Below are 12253 nucleotides of genomic sequence, written 5' to 3'. Positions count from 1 at the left end.
AACCCGACGGCCAGATGAGAACGCTTTTCACGCCAAACACGCCTTACGGCCAAAACCAGCTTAGACATAAATGCCCGCTCGCCAGGACGGGGGCAGTTTGGTGTAAACGGGAGTCACTGACACACAACTGGCGCACCACGGCACGTGGCTCCCCTGCAGCAGCGGGGAGGATGCACGCTGAGGACAACCCGCCTCCGCCAGGTCGAAGACCCGCAGGCTGCCCGGCTGGCGGCAGCGTTCCCCTCGGACCAGCCACACGCTGGACGGGTGTCCATCCGCATGAGAGCAACGCAGGAGACCACAGCGGGCCACACGAGGCACAGACCTCGGGCTGCAAAATGTTCAGCGTCTGTACTAAAGCAGACTCCTGCATGTCTGCCTGCTTCTGAGAGACACAGGTTTTTACCACTAGCCAAAAAAGCACATGCCTCTAATAGGACTTCAGAAATATTACAGCAGCAGTAAAATGCTTTTGTGTGGGTTATTTCCTTCCCGTATCAGGAGGAGTTTTCCCTAACTATAAACAGAAGTTAAGTACTCGGGAGGAGCCAGGCCTGCGGTACCCAGGCTTTTCAATGCCTGCAGCCATGCAGCGCTGCAACTACCTGGAAAAAGTCTTTTCCTCTTTCGATGCCTGAACCTGTGGAGCTTCAGGCTTTCTTCTTGAGCCATATCCTCCCTGGCATTTGCAGCCCGTAACAAGCTATTCTTATTATTTTTTCTGGGCTGGGATTAAGTTGGAGAAGAGGTGGCACAGCACCAAAACAACAGGAATGACATTTTGCTTTTAAACCACCTTACAATGTAAGCAGCAGCTCCACCGTTTACAGTTTATATTGAATTAGCTCCTAGATATATAGAAAAAAGGAGACTGAGGATATAAGCGTACACACATATTGATATAAAAAAGCTCCAACTTTGATGATTTGTAGTGGGTGGGGGTTTTGATTATGCCTCCGTTGAAGCCACACACACGCAATTGCTGCCTCTGGACTGAGACGTCAGGAGAACATTTTCTTTCCCCATTGCCCATTCACAATTAGACAGATTTGCTAGTTGCATCACCCTGACAGGGAGAAGGCAGCAAAAGCAGAAGGACTGTTTTCTTCACCAGTGTGTGCCCAAAGACCACATGCTAATGACGGACAGATGTACATAAGACTCTGCCTGAATCGTGCCATCTTATCATGAGCATCCAGATCAAGCTTCAGACAAAGGCCAACCTAGAGGCACTGCAGTAACTTCTTCTTCCCCCTTTTCCAAATGGAGAATTCATTTCACGAAGGGGGGGAAAGAAAGCACCACCAAAACTTGGCCCACAACCGTTCACGGCTTGGATCTGTGTTTCACAGAGACCTGGCTCGTATCTTCGACTGATCAGCTGCGACGCTCGAGTCAGAGCAGCTGACAGACGCGTTTGCAGCAGTGAGGTCCCTCTATTAGCGCTGAGCAGATTCCTCTTCTCCCCTGGTGCTGGCATTTGGCGCGACTCGCCAAGCCCCTCAGCAAATAGTGCTAAAATTCCTCCCTGTGCAAACCCGAATAAACCCCAGCAAGTTCTGCTTCCACAGAGTTGGGAAGCTTTGTGCTCCTCTGCACCTGATTTCGAAGTTATTTAAGGAGCTAATTAGCATAATTTGACTTCATTGAGAAGACAAGTGCCGCACAGGGTGAAGCGGCAGAGCCTCACTGCTGGGTGAGCAGCTCCGGCTTGTTGAGCCCCTCAGCTGCCCGTGCAACCCGTTTCCCCAGGCACGGGTCTGGGGTTGCAGGGGCAAGAAAGAGACATGCGACAGGACCACAGCTGCCTACAGCCCTTGGAGCATCCTGCTCCGATGCCAACTTGGGAATTAGTGCAAAGGTTTCTGAGAGGCGATACAGGAGCAGGAGCTGAGCCCCAACATCTGTGCTACAAAGCCCATTTCATACTGGGCCAGGGAGCTTTCAGCTGACCACGGCTCCCCACAAGTGCCTACCACTGCACAGTCAGCAGAATCAAACTCTCAGGAAAAGACAATATTATGAAAAATCAGGTTCGTGTCCTTCTGCAGCTCCCATACATTCCCCTTGGGGTCCCAAAAAGTTCCCCACAAGCAAGTGAACCAGCCTGCTTTCAGAGGGACAGCAAGATGCAGGTAGGGCAACAAAACCCTCTTACTGAGGCTCAGTAGCCACAGATTCTTGCTACTTCTACCTTCATCCTTCCTCCTGTCCATATTATCCGCACTATTTCTCCTGGGATGTTAGCTCTTCCAAGACAGGAGCTATCTCCATACCCCTTGCCACGCAGAAGCACACAAGGACTATCCAAAACTTGGGCTGGGTAGGGGGGTCCTGCGTATAAACATTGTTCCTTGCATTCAAACTCTCTCAGCACAATTCTTCATCATTTTCAAATGGATATGCTGTGTTTTGCAAGTCACTGTAAGGTGTTTATAGATTGTATCCTCCGACCTATTTAACACCTCCAGCTGCTACAAAGAGACAGTTTAGCCACAAAAAAATAAACCCAGACCCCAAGAACAGATAAGAACAGACAAAACGGAGGTTGCAGAAATCCTCTACTTTCCCACAGAAAGTTTAATTCATTGGGAAAGAGGGAGGAACAAAGAGGAAATTATTTTCTGGATGAATTTAAAACACAGAGAAATGATTCTTCTTCAGCCACCTCCTTTGTCCCCACGTTCCCACTACACAGACAAGAAAGGTTTGCTACCCCAAAACTAGTCTTGTTAACGAAAAAGCAAGAAAAAACCCACACATGGTAGAAAACAAACAGCTGTCTCCATCTCCCATCTTCAGTACCCCCACGACGCTGAGAAACCACCAAAAGATATCTCGAGCATACAGGATGCACATTCACCAGGTGTTACTGCGGTTTTAGTACCATCACGTGCCACTTCTCCTGCAGTCACCCAAACCAACTGCTTTGCTTTTTCACTTACCCGGCTATCTGATAAGAATACGTAGTGCGGCACGAGGCTTGTACCTGAACTTGCAATTAACACTCTCCTGCTCCTACAAATACAGCCTGTAAAAGGCAAATCAGTTGCCAGTAAAATAAAAAATTTTAAAAATTAGAAAAAGAGAACGGGGGAGATGAGACCGCTCTAGCAGCTTTTGGAAGATTTGAAATCCTCCTTATACACCATCTCCCCTCCAAAAGCTGCACTGAAATTACACTTCAGCTTCCTTCTTTTAAGGCTTATTAGACCCTTGTGTCTGACTATAGATTTGTATTTTGAATTTTACAAAGCAAGAATGTAAAGCTTTTGCCTTTTTTTTTTTTAAAAAAGGCTTTTTTTTCCCTGCATATGCTGATGAAAGTAACTTTTTCCCCATTCCAAGAAAGCTTTGCTCCCTCTCTCTGCCCCGGCATAGCGAGCGGAGGCCGCCCCCATCAGAGACGGTCCCTGTCCCGGGGCTGGCCCCGTTTCCCCGGGGGTGCATCCCCTGGGTGGTTTGCAGGCAGTCGGGTCCTTCCAAGGCGGAAAAAAGATTCAGCCGCCCCAGGGCGGCTTTTTAATCCTGCCTAACACCTCCAGGCAACAGATGCATCAACAAGAAGCGGCTTTGTCATGCAAATGACAGGGCGCAGGTACACACTGCAGGGCTGCTCCGCGCACAAATGGCTGGGGACTGACACCCCAGGGGAGACCTCCACTTCCAGAGCTTGCTGATCTCGGCTGCTCCTCGCCCCCCAACGCCGGCACGTCCTCCCCCCCCCGCCTCCCCGAAAAGGGGGAGCGAAGAGTAAACCTGCGGGGCAGCGGTCGGGACCCCGCAAAGGTGAACTGGCGGCAGCGGCGCAGCGCTGGAGCTGCGGTTAGCCGTGAAGCGAGTGAGCGTGTCATCTCCTGGATGCAGCGTTTTGATTTCGCACGCATTAAAACCCAGCTGTCAGCTAGGAGACTAACAAAGATTATAGTTCAATTAAACAAAAAAATTATTTAATAACTCAAGCGTGTAGCCTTGTGGTTAAACTGAAAGAACTCCAGGCTTATGTCAACATTGCAGCCCTGCAACAGCACTATTTTACCGAAATAGTGGTGCTGCTCTAACATGCAAGAGCAACACCGAACTAAATTAGCCCCTCAGATGTTCTGCAGGCAGCTTTACAATTAGAAAGCAGATGCATTCCCCCCCCCCAACGTGCCCACGTAGGACGGTTCCTCAAGTACCTGAGGAGGCAGACAACCTCCACAAGAACCCAATATTCTGGGGACATCAGTGCCAGATCAGTAAAGAGCGGCAGCCCCACGGCATGCATACGCAGAGAAAATCCTCAATGAATAATTAAACTGGATTTTGTTGTTCAAAGCCTTGCACCAGCACTAGGGACTTTCTCGGGAAGGTAACGTAGGAAAGAGGGGGTAAGAAAAGGTCTGAAGTTTCCTGGCCCTCAAAGGGGCAGGTTTGCGTCTCGGTGCCCTCTCAAGAAGCTGCATCCTTTTCCCCACGATACATCCGAACTGAAGTTTTCTGTAAAGCAGCGTTTACAACAACAGAGGTTGTAGGCCTCTGAACTGTAATTTATAAACAAAAAACCTGCTGAGCTATAGAAGGCAATACATTGCACAAGTTTTTGCATCTTTCAAATGCAAACGGTGACACATAAAAAGGGCAGATCTGTGTGTTTCCCAGTGCCCAACCGCCCTGTCATTCCAAATCCGAACATCCACTAATTTAACATGCTTTGCTACTGTCAAATTACCAATACAGATTAGGCCCCTTCTTTTTTGTTTTTGAAGTAAAAGCCACAACCCTAAAGAAAAATCAAGAACCTCGGAGAGCAAAATAATGCCAGTTGTTTGACAGAGACCGCCAAGTAAAAATCTAAGAGCCAGTAAGACGGAAAACTGCTTTATCGCAGAGAAATAACAGCATCCAACTTCTCGTATCACAGCACACACAACTGCAGTGGCATTTTTTCAGCAGGATGCCTACAAACAAATTTATTTCCCGCTTCGCTCCGGCTCTACTAATATAATTTCCACAGCTCCTTTTAACACTGCCTCCCCATCACTCTATACGTATACCAAGAGGTTTACAAAAATAAATGGGAACTGACTATCCAAAATTAAAAGTACATTAAAATCCATCAAACGTTCATCTACACCAATGGAAACAGAGGGACCAACCTGGAAGAATCAGTGCCCGTCACAACGTAAAGGAAAGCTGTAACTACTGCATCACGGTTGACATTAATTCCTAAATGACCATTTCACAATTTGTGGCTGAAGATATAGAGTATGTTTCAAAGCAATACTGCCAGATACATAAAGCCTTCACACAGAGCAACTGATGGCAGAAATAAATATCAATCAGCAAAGAGCAATGCTGTATCTGAAGGCAAAAAAAGAATCCAATCTTTTCATCTTACTGACAAGCAACTTTAGCAGTTCCGCTTCCAGCCCTCGGTTTTCCTCAACAAATGAAGAGTTAAAGGCAGAAAATTCACATCTGTCCCAGTCACTACAAAGACGGCATTTACATCATTCCGCCATACATTATCCTACAGTCGTAAACCAGGGCTCCCCCCCCAAAGCCCCCAGCCCTGTTCAAAGGACGTCAGACACCGCAGACGTTAATCTCGGCTTTTCCACTGTGATCACGACCAACACCTCTAAGAGCTCTCAGACTCCGCTGGACGGAGGCTCTGAACAGCAGAAGCACAACCTTCACCGTAACTGAAGCTACCCAAAAAAAAAACCCAGTGTGAACACGCACTGCAGACCGAACAGGAGGAAACCCAGCTCGCCAAAACCGGTCTTTGGAAGAGATAACTCACTGTTCTGGGGATGGGTGGCGACAGAGATCCATTAGGCATGTACGGGTCGTTATTCATATTTGGCATCATGATATACCCAGAATAACCAGAGTATGATGGTCCCTTGCTGTATAAGCCACTGTCTGGATGCTTTCCTATGGAAGAGGAAACAATGATTACATTATTCCCCACATACGCATTTCTTGTAAGCTAGAGCACTTAAACAGGTACTGTGCATTCATAAAAATGTTCTGCATGCAAACGTTTCCTTGCTCATGGAAATTACCTCTGACAGAAAGTGGTCCATAGCAATTTGTAATAACATTTTTTTAAGAAGAGTAAATTCTTAAAGGAGCAAGTGCTCTCAGTGAGGAGTTTACCCTTAAAATACGGAATAGCCTCAGAGTAACCAATTTATTTTGCTAGTCCCTGTTCAAATCAAGGCAGAAACATCACATCTGGTGAAACATCACATTTCTCAAGTAGCAGTTTTCCCCCCATTTTATACATCCCTCTAGGATTTGTGGATTCAGAAGTATCGCCAGTATGGGTTTCCAGCATCATTGTTAGGGAAAGGGAGGAACAGGGCAGTGATAACTAGATATAATCATTTCCTTCTCTCACTGAGCCACTGTGTGCAGTGAACAATTCATTCTGGCCATGTTCACCGGGAACAATTAGAGGGCAGGGGCTGGCTTGGAAGGAGACCCTAATGATTTGGGGGCCGGGGGGGGGCGGGCTGTTGAACACACATGGCACTACAGTCAAGAGGGAAGCCAAGTGAGGGAGGCTATTTTGTAGGAAAATAAATGATTTGGGTCCAGGCCCTGCAAAGGGGGGTGAGCAGATCTCCCCCCTGTATGACCGTTGACAATGATACTACTCCAAGGTGAGGTTTTAAGAGGTTGCAAGGCTGAAAAGAAAACCATATAGAGCTGACCTCCTCCCCCTCACTGCCAAAATGCTACAAGCATGGACATTATTGCTTTTAGGCTGTTTAATGACCAATTTGGAGAAAGATCGCCACAGAGTCCTGAAAAGCACCAGGACTGAACTGTGTCTGTCTTTATATGGAATTTATGATCTGGTTTAGTTTGTAATGATAAGCATTTCACTTTAAACGTAATCTCCCATCCTTCACAGCACACATTCTTTGTACGCGTGTCCAGCTTCCTAAGTGATATTCAGCGAGCTCTGTTATTTCCTCTGTCCTCCTCAATCAAAATTAATCAGCTGGTACATTAAAAAAAGCAAGAGGTCTGTTCATGCTTCGATTTGGAAGAGGAGATTTAAGCGACAGGCTTTGGCTACGGGGAAAAAAAAAGCACAGTGTTTCTGAACACACACTCGGCTGCCCAGTACGAGTGAAGAGATAGATGTGTTTAAGCTGATACCCTAAAAATAGTTATTTCTTCAGCGAAGATCCATTTGGCCTACTTATCAGTTTCTAAACAACTGAAATACCATTTGGTCACTCAAGATAAACGTGCTGCACGTTCATCTCTTTAAATGCGCTTTGAAAGCACCCCGGCATCCCCCTTCCCCAAAAGGTACTAAATGTATGTTTCCCAAAAGAAACCAAGCTCCAGTTTGAAGACCGTGCAGAGGCTCATGGGGGGACTAAGGGGGACAATATCGCAAGACAGGACCGTGCGCTTCTCACCTTCCTCAGGGTGCTCTCTGCCTTTATCATGGTAGGAATCCTGTGCTTGAGTCTGCCTGGAAACCTGACCGCAGGGAATCCACCATCAGAAAAGAAGAAAAAGAAAAAAAGTCATTGTACGGATGCTCATTTATCGATCACAGCTGCTACAGCTTCTTGTGGAAAGAAAAAAGTTAGGGCACGAGATAAGCATCTTTCTTTTCCCTCTTAAGTCGCTTGGAAGGCAACTGTACCAGAAACGTTTGTGTAAACGATCGTTTTATGACAACGCGAGTAACTATGGGGCTTTGCAAAGGTTTTCTAGCAGAAGCACCCTATATTTAACGAAAGGGGCTTATTTCTGGAAAATATTTGGCGTTTCAGCAGTCAAAACAGTCTTGTTAACAAGATACCAAAAATAATGAGGTTGCCCTCATTACCAGACATTTAGGAAAAAAAAAAGGAAAGAAAAGAAAAAAAAGGAAGGAAAAAAAAGCAGGTTCCCCACTCGCCCTGAAGTTGTTTTAGCGTCGGGAATTTCTTTCCAAACAGTTTTATGCAAATCCCTTAAAGAGTTTACGGCTAATGCTCCGACCCCGCTGATTTTACCGAGGAAATTTCATGGCCGCTTGAGGTCTAATGCCACCGCACCGTCGGGGGACTCGCGGGAACTTTCTCGTCCCGGGCCGAAGCGCCGAGGGGGCCGCCCCCCCTCCCCCCCGGCCCATCGCCGGGCGCGGAGCGGCGCGGAGGGGCGCGGAGCCCGCCCGGCTCAGCCCGCCGCCCCTCTCGGAACGGGAGTTGGGGTGGGATGGTTATTGGGGGGGGGGGGGGGGGAAATTCGGAAAACAGGAGTTTCACCGGTGCCCCGCCGAAGCTCGCTCCCTCCCTCCCTCCCTCCCGGCGGCAGCGCCCGGAGCCCGCCGGCACCCCGCGCCCCCGCGGCCGCTCCGCGCTGCCCCGCGGAGCCCCCGCGGCCGCGCACCTCGTGCCCGTTGGCGCCGGGGGCGATCTCGGACTCGTTGACGAGGGAGGACTTGATGTCGGCCAGGTCGCCCTCCTCCTCGGGGTGGCTGATCTCGGCGAAGATCTTCTCCTTCTGGGGGTCCCCCTCGTCCTTGAAGGGGATCATCTCGTCGGTGGCGCAGAGCTCCGGGTCCCCCCCACCGCCCCCGGCCCCCGGCAGCTGCGGCATCCTCACGGCAGCGCGGCGTCTGCTGCGGCCGCCGGCCCGCCGCGGGAAGGGGAGCGGGAGCGGGAGGAGCAGCGGGGGGAGGAGGAGGAGGAGGGAGAGGGAGGAGGAGGAGGAGGAGAGAGGAGGAGAAGGAGGAGAGAAGAAGGAAAAATCCCGTGAAGTCCTCGGGGTTGCTCTCGGCAGCTGGAGACCCCCCGGCCGCCCGCCCCCTCGGGGCCGAGGTACCCCCGCTCCCGCACGGCACCGGCCCCGCGGGGAGACTCGCCCCGCCGCGCCGCACGGCCGGAGTAAGTCGAAATACACCCGCTCGTGTCCCGCCCGCCCCCAGGGACCGCGCCGGGGGACCGCCCCCCCGGAGCCCCGTCCCCCGTCCCCTCCGACCCCCCCCCCCCGGGGCCCGGGCTCACCCTGGGGATGAGGGGACGCGGAGGGGAGCGGAGCCCGCCCGAGTTTCGCCTCCGAGTGAAGTTGCCGCCACCCGGGTGGGCCCGAGTTAAAATGGCTGGGGGGGGGGGGGGGGGCGGGCGGGCAGGGGGAGGGGGCGCCCCGGGGGACGGCGACGGCGCTGCCCGCGGCGCGCACCCACCGGGCCTTTGTCCGCCGCTTCGCCCGCGGCTCCGGGCACGGCTGGGCTCGGCTCGGCGGCACCGCGGGGGGCGGGGGGGGCGCGGAAGAAACAGCCCCGGGAGGGAGGGAGGGAAGGAGGGAGGGAGGGATGGAGCGGGCGGGGAGGCGCCCCCCCCCCCCCCGCTTCCCTCCGCGCCGGCGGGCAGGGAAAAAAGTTGCCGCCGCGGCGCCTCCGCGCCCCCGGCCGCCTCCGCGCTCAGCGCCCGGCCCGGGGCCGCCTGCCGCAGCCGGCGGGCGCGGCGCCCCACGGGGGGCGGCGGTGGGGCGCGGGGCGGCGGCGGCGCAACTTCAGCATCGCGCCCGCCCTCTCTCCCTCCCTCCTTCCCTCCTCCCTCCCTCCGCCGTCGGGGCGGGGCGGGGGCGGCGGAGATGAAAGGAGCCGCCGCCGTGACTGACACCGCGCCCGGGGCGGGGGGACCTGGGCGGCGGGGGCGGGGAGAGGGCCGGGGCCGGCGGCTCGGGGGGGAGCGGGTGCGGGGCTGCCCCCGGGCAAACTTTGCTCGGGCTGCGCCGAGCAGCCTCTGTCTGTGTGTGTGTGTACGTCTGTCTGTGTGTCTGTCTGTGTCTCTACATGTACGTGTGCGTGTGCCGCACCGGGGGGGCTGCGCCGGGGCACGGCCGCTCCTCTCCCTCCCCAGCCGGCAGCCCGCCCAGGAGGGCACGGGCACTCGCAGCATCCCCGGCCGGGCAGACAGACCTGCTTTTTTTAGGGCTGCTTTGTTGAGACTTTCCCCCCTCCCCCCCCTTTTTTTGGGGGGGGGGGTGGCTGCGGCCACATGGCGCTGCTCGGGTAAGGGGGACCAGGAGTGGGGAGCGTGCGAGGATTTGCCCGGGCGCTACCCGCGCCCGCTTCGGACGAAGGGCAGAATTAACACATCGCCCTTAAATCCAGCAAGTGCCCGGCAGGAACGTGTAGCAGCCCCCAGGCGACGGGGAGAAAACCAGGCGGGGTGAGCTCCCTCCGGCCCCAAAGCGGCAAACGGAGCCGGAGCCGGCACCGAGGTTCACCCCTCCGCCCCGTCCCGTTCCTTCGGCAGCCGCGCTGCCCCGCCAGCTCCCGGGTGCCACGGCATCGCCCCGGCGCAGGGTACCAGCACGTTCAAAAAAAAAAAAAAAAATTTAAATAAAATCATTCAAACAAAGGCAGGCGCTGCGTTTTGGGAAACGTCAGGGTCCGCAACTTCTTTTATTTTGCGAACGCGACGGGCGCGCATTTTGCAGGAAACCACTTCCCATCATTTTGGCATCGGAAAAGCGCGCTTCGTGCTTTGCACATGCCCCGCGAGGTTGCTAAACCTTCAAGCGTCGGGAAACGGGGAAACGGGAACATGTGGATGCTCAATCCGTTTTCAGCAGATGCTGGTCCCGGCGCGGCGTGAGGAGCGGCCGGCGCTGGCTGGGACGCGGGGGGGAACGCGGGGGGGACGCGGGGGGGCTGAGCCCGCACCGCCCCTCGTGCCTCCGCATCATTGCCCACGAACGAGTAATTAAAATCCAGCTGAGAAACGAGACCCGCCAAACGGCCGAGAAAAGGGGGCAGGTAGTGGGAAACGGGGGGATGGACTTGTCAAGTCGAAGAAGCGCGGAAGAGAAATAATCGAGAAAGAAAGAAATTAGAAATGTAAACCCCGGGAAGGGGCTTAATTGTGCGACGCTCCCCGGCTGGAGGGGAAGCCCCCTCGTTCCCGAAGGCGGCTGGAGAGAGGCGAGCGGGAAGCGGTTGTTGGGCGAAACGGCAACTCGGGGATGGTTTGTGCGCGGAGGTGCCGCCGCAGCCCCCCCGCCCCTCCTCCCTTTCCCGGCGCTCGGCGGGCACGGGCACCCGGACCCGGGAGAAGGTGCCCCGGGCCGGTCCCTTTCGGAAAAAAAAAAAACAAAAACCAAACATAAAACCAAAAAAACCCAAACCCCTGCGGCGAGCGCCCGAGCGTTGCAGCCCGCTCCCCCCGACGGGGCGGCCCGGCCCGGGAGCAGGAGGCGGGGGTCCCCGCCGGAGGAGCCGGCAGCGCGCCCACCCGTCCGTTTCATCACCGGGTCCCTCGGGAGAAGCAGCCTCCCCCCGCCCCTGCGCCGTCCCGGGGTCTCCCCCTTCATGTGGGCTGGAGTTTTTCCCGGATCCGTTTTTTGGTGGAAGGATTTTGAAGGCAAAAAAAGGCCGCGGGGGGGGGGGGGGGGCGGGGGGCGGCGGGGCGGTCGGGGGTGGGGGGGGGGGAGGTGGAGACCGTCATGATTTATGACAAGAGGCTAAACTCAGGAAACCTCAACTCCAACGCCAGATTTGACTGGAGACAACACAAAGCTGCCGCTTTACTCGCAGGTCGTGGGGCTGGGGCGGCGGGCACGGCCCCGGGGGGGTTGGGGGGGCGACCCGCCGTGCCCCCGCCCGCGCCCGGCGGGACCCCGCCGCCCCCCCCCCGCGCCGCCGGGAGCGCGCCCGCCGCCGTGCCCGCTGCCGGCCGGCACTCGGCTCCGCACCGGCTGCTGCGCGGTTTAGTACTTTAACGGGGTTTGTTTGGGCGTTTTAGGTGTGGGGTGGGGGTTTTTTTCCTCTTCATTTTAGCGTGGTTTTGTATTTCCGCGTGGATTTTTTTTATTATTATTATTATTATTTTGGACGGTTTTGTATTTTAGCGGGTTTTGGTCGTTTGAGCGGGTTTTGGCGTTTTAGAGGGTTTTTTTTCTTTCTTTCTTTTTTTTTTTTTTGGAGTTTCAGCATTGAACGGCTCCGCTCTTCGAGCACTCCCCGACGGCCAGCCCTTCTTGCCCGCCCCCGGGGCGACACGAACGGGGAGAGGAAACCCACCGTCGGCCCCGCGGCGGGCCGAGCACCAGCGGTCGGGGCAGCGGGACGACCCCCGCAGGGAAGAAGGGGGGAACCGGGATCCCAAGGACGACACCCACCCCCCCCCCCGGGGCGCAATAAGCGGAGGGGCGGGGGGGGGGGCCGGACACCCTGGCGTGCGAAGCGCCGTCGGCCGCCGGCGCCCCCCTATATAGGGGAGGGCGGGAGCGGGGCGGG

At 54.8% G+C, this 12253-nt stretch overlaps 1 protein-coding gene across 1 annotated transcript in view; it reads right to left on the bottom strand.

Moving 5' to 3' along the window:
- The window catches only part of LEF1 (lymphoid enhancer binding factor 1), a 67691-nt gene extending 59040 nt beyond the window's left edge, over positions 1-8651 (bottom strand). The window contains 3 exon segments of the mRNA XM_069802314.1: positions 5792-5925; positions 7434-7497; positions 8398-8651. Coding sequence (XP_069658415.1) covers positions 5792-5925; positions 7434-7497; positions 8398-8607 — 408 coding nt within the window. The 5' untranslated portion in view covers positions 8608-8651.
- Between the last annotated feature and the right edge of the window lie 3602 nt (positions 8652-12253).

Source organism: Haliaeetus albicilla, chromosome 1, assembly GCF_947461875.1.
Source record: "Haliaeetus albicilla chromosome 1, bHalAlb1.1, whole genome shotgun sequence".
Taxonomy (NCBI): Eukaryota; Metazoa; Chordata; class Aves; order Accipitriformes; family Accipitridae; genus Haliaeetus; species Haliaeetus albicilla.
The sequence above is the reverse complement of the archived record's forward strand: the minus strand, read 5'-3'. Positions and strand labels throughout refer to the sequence as shown.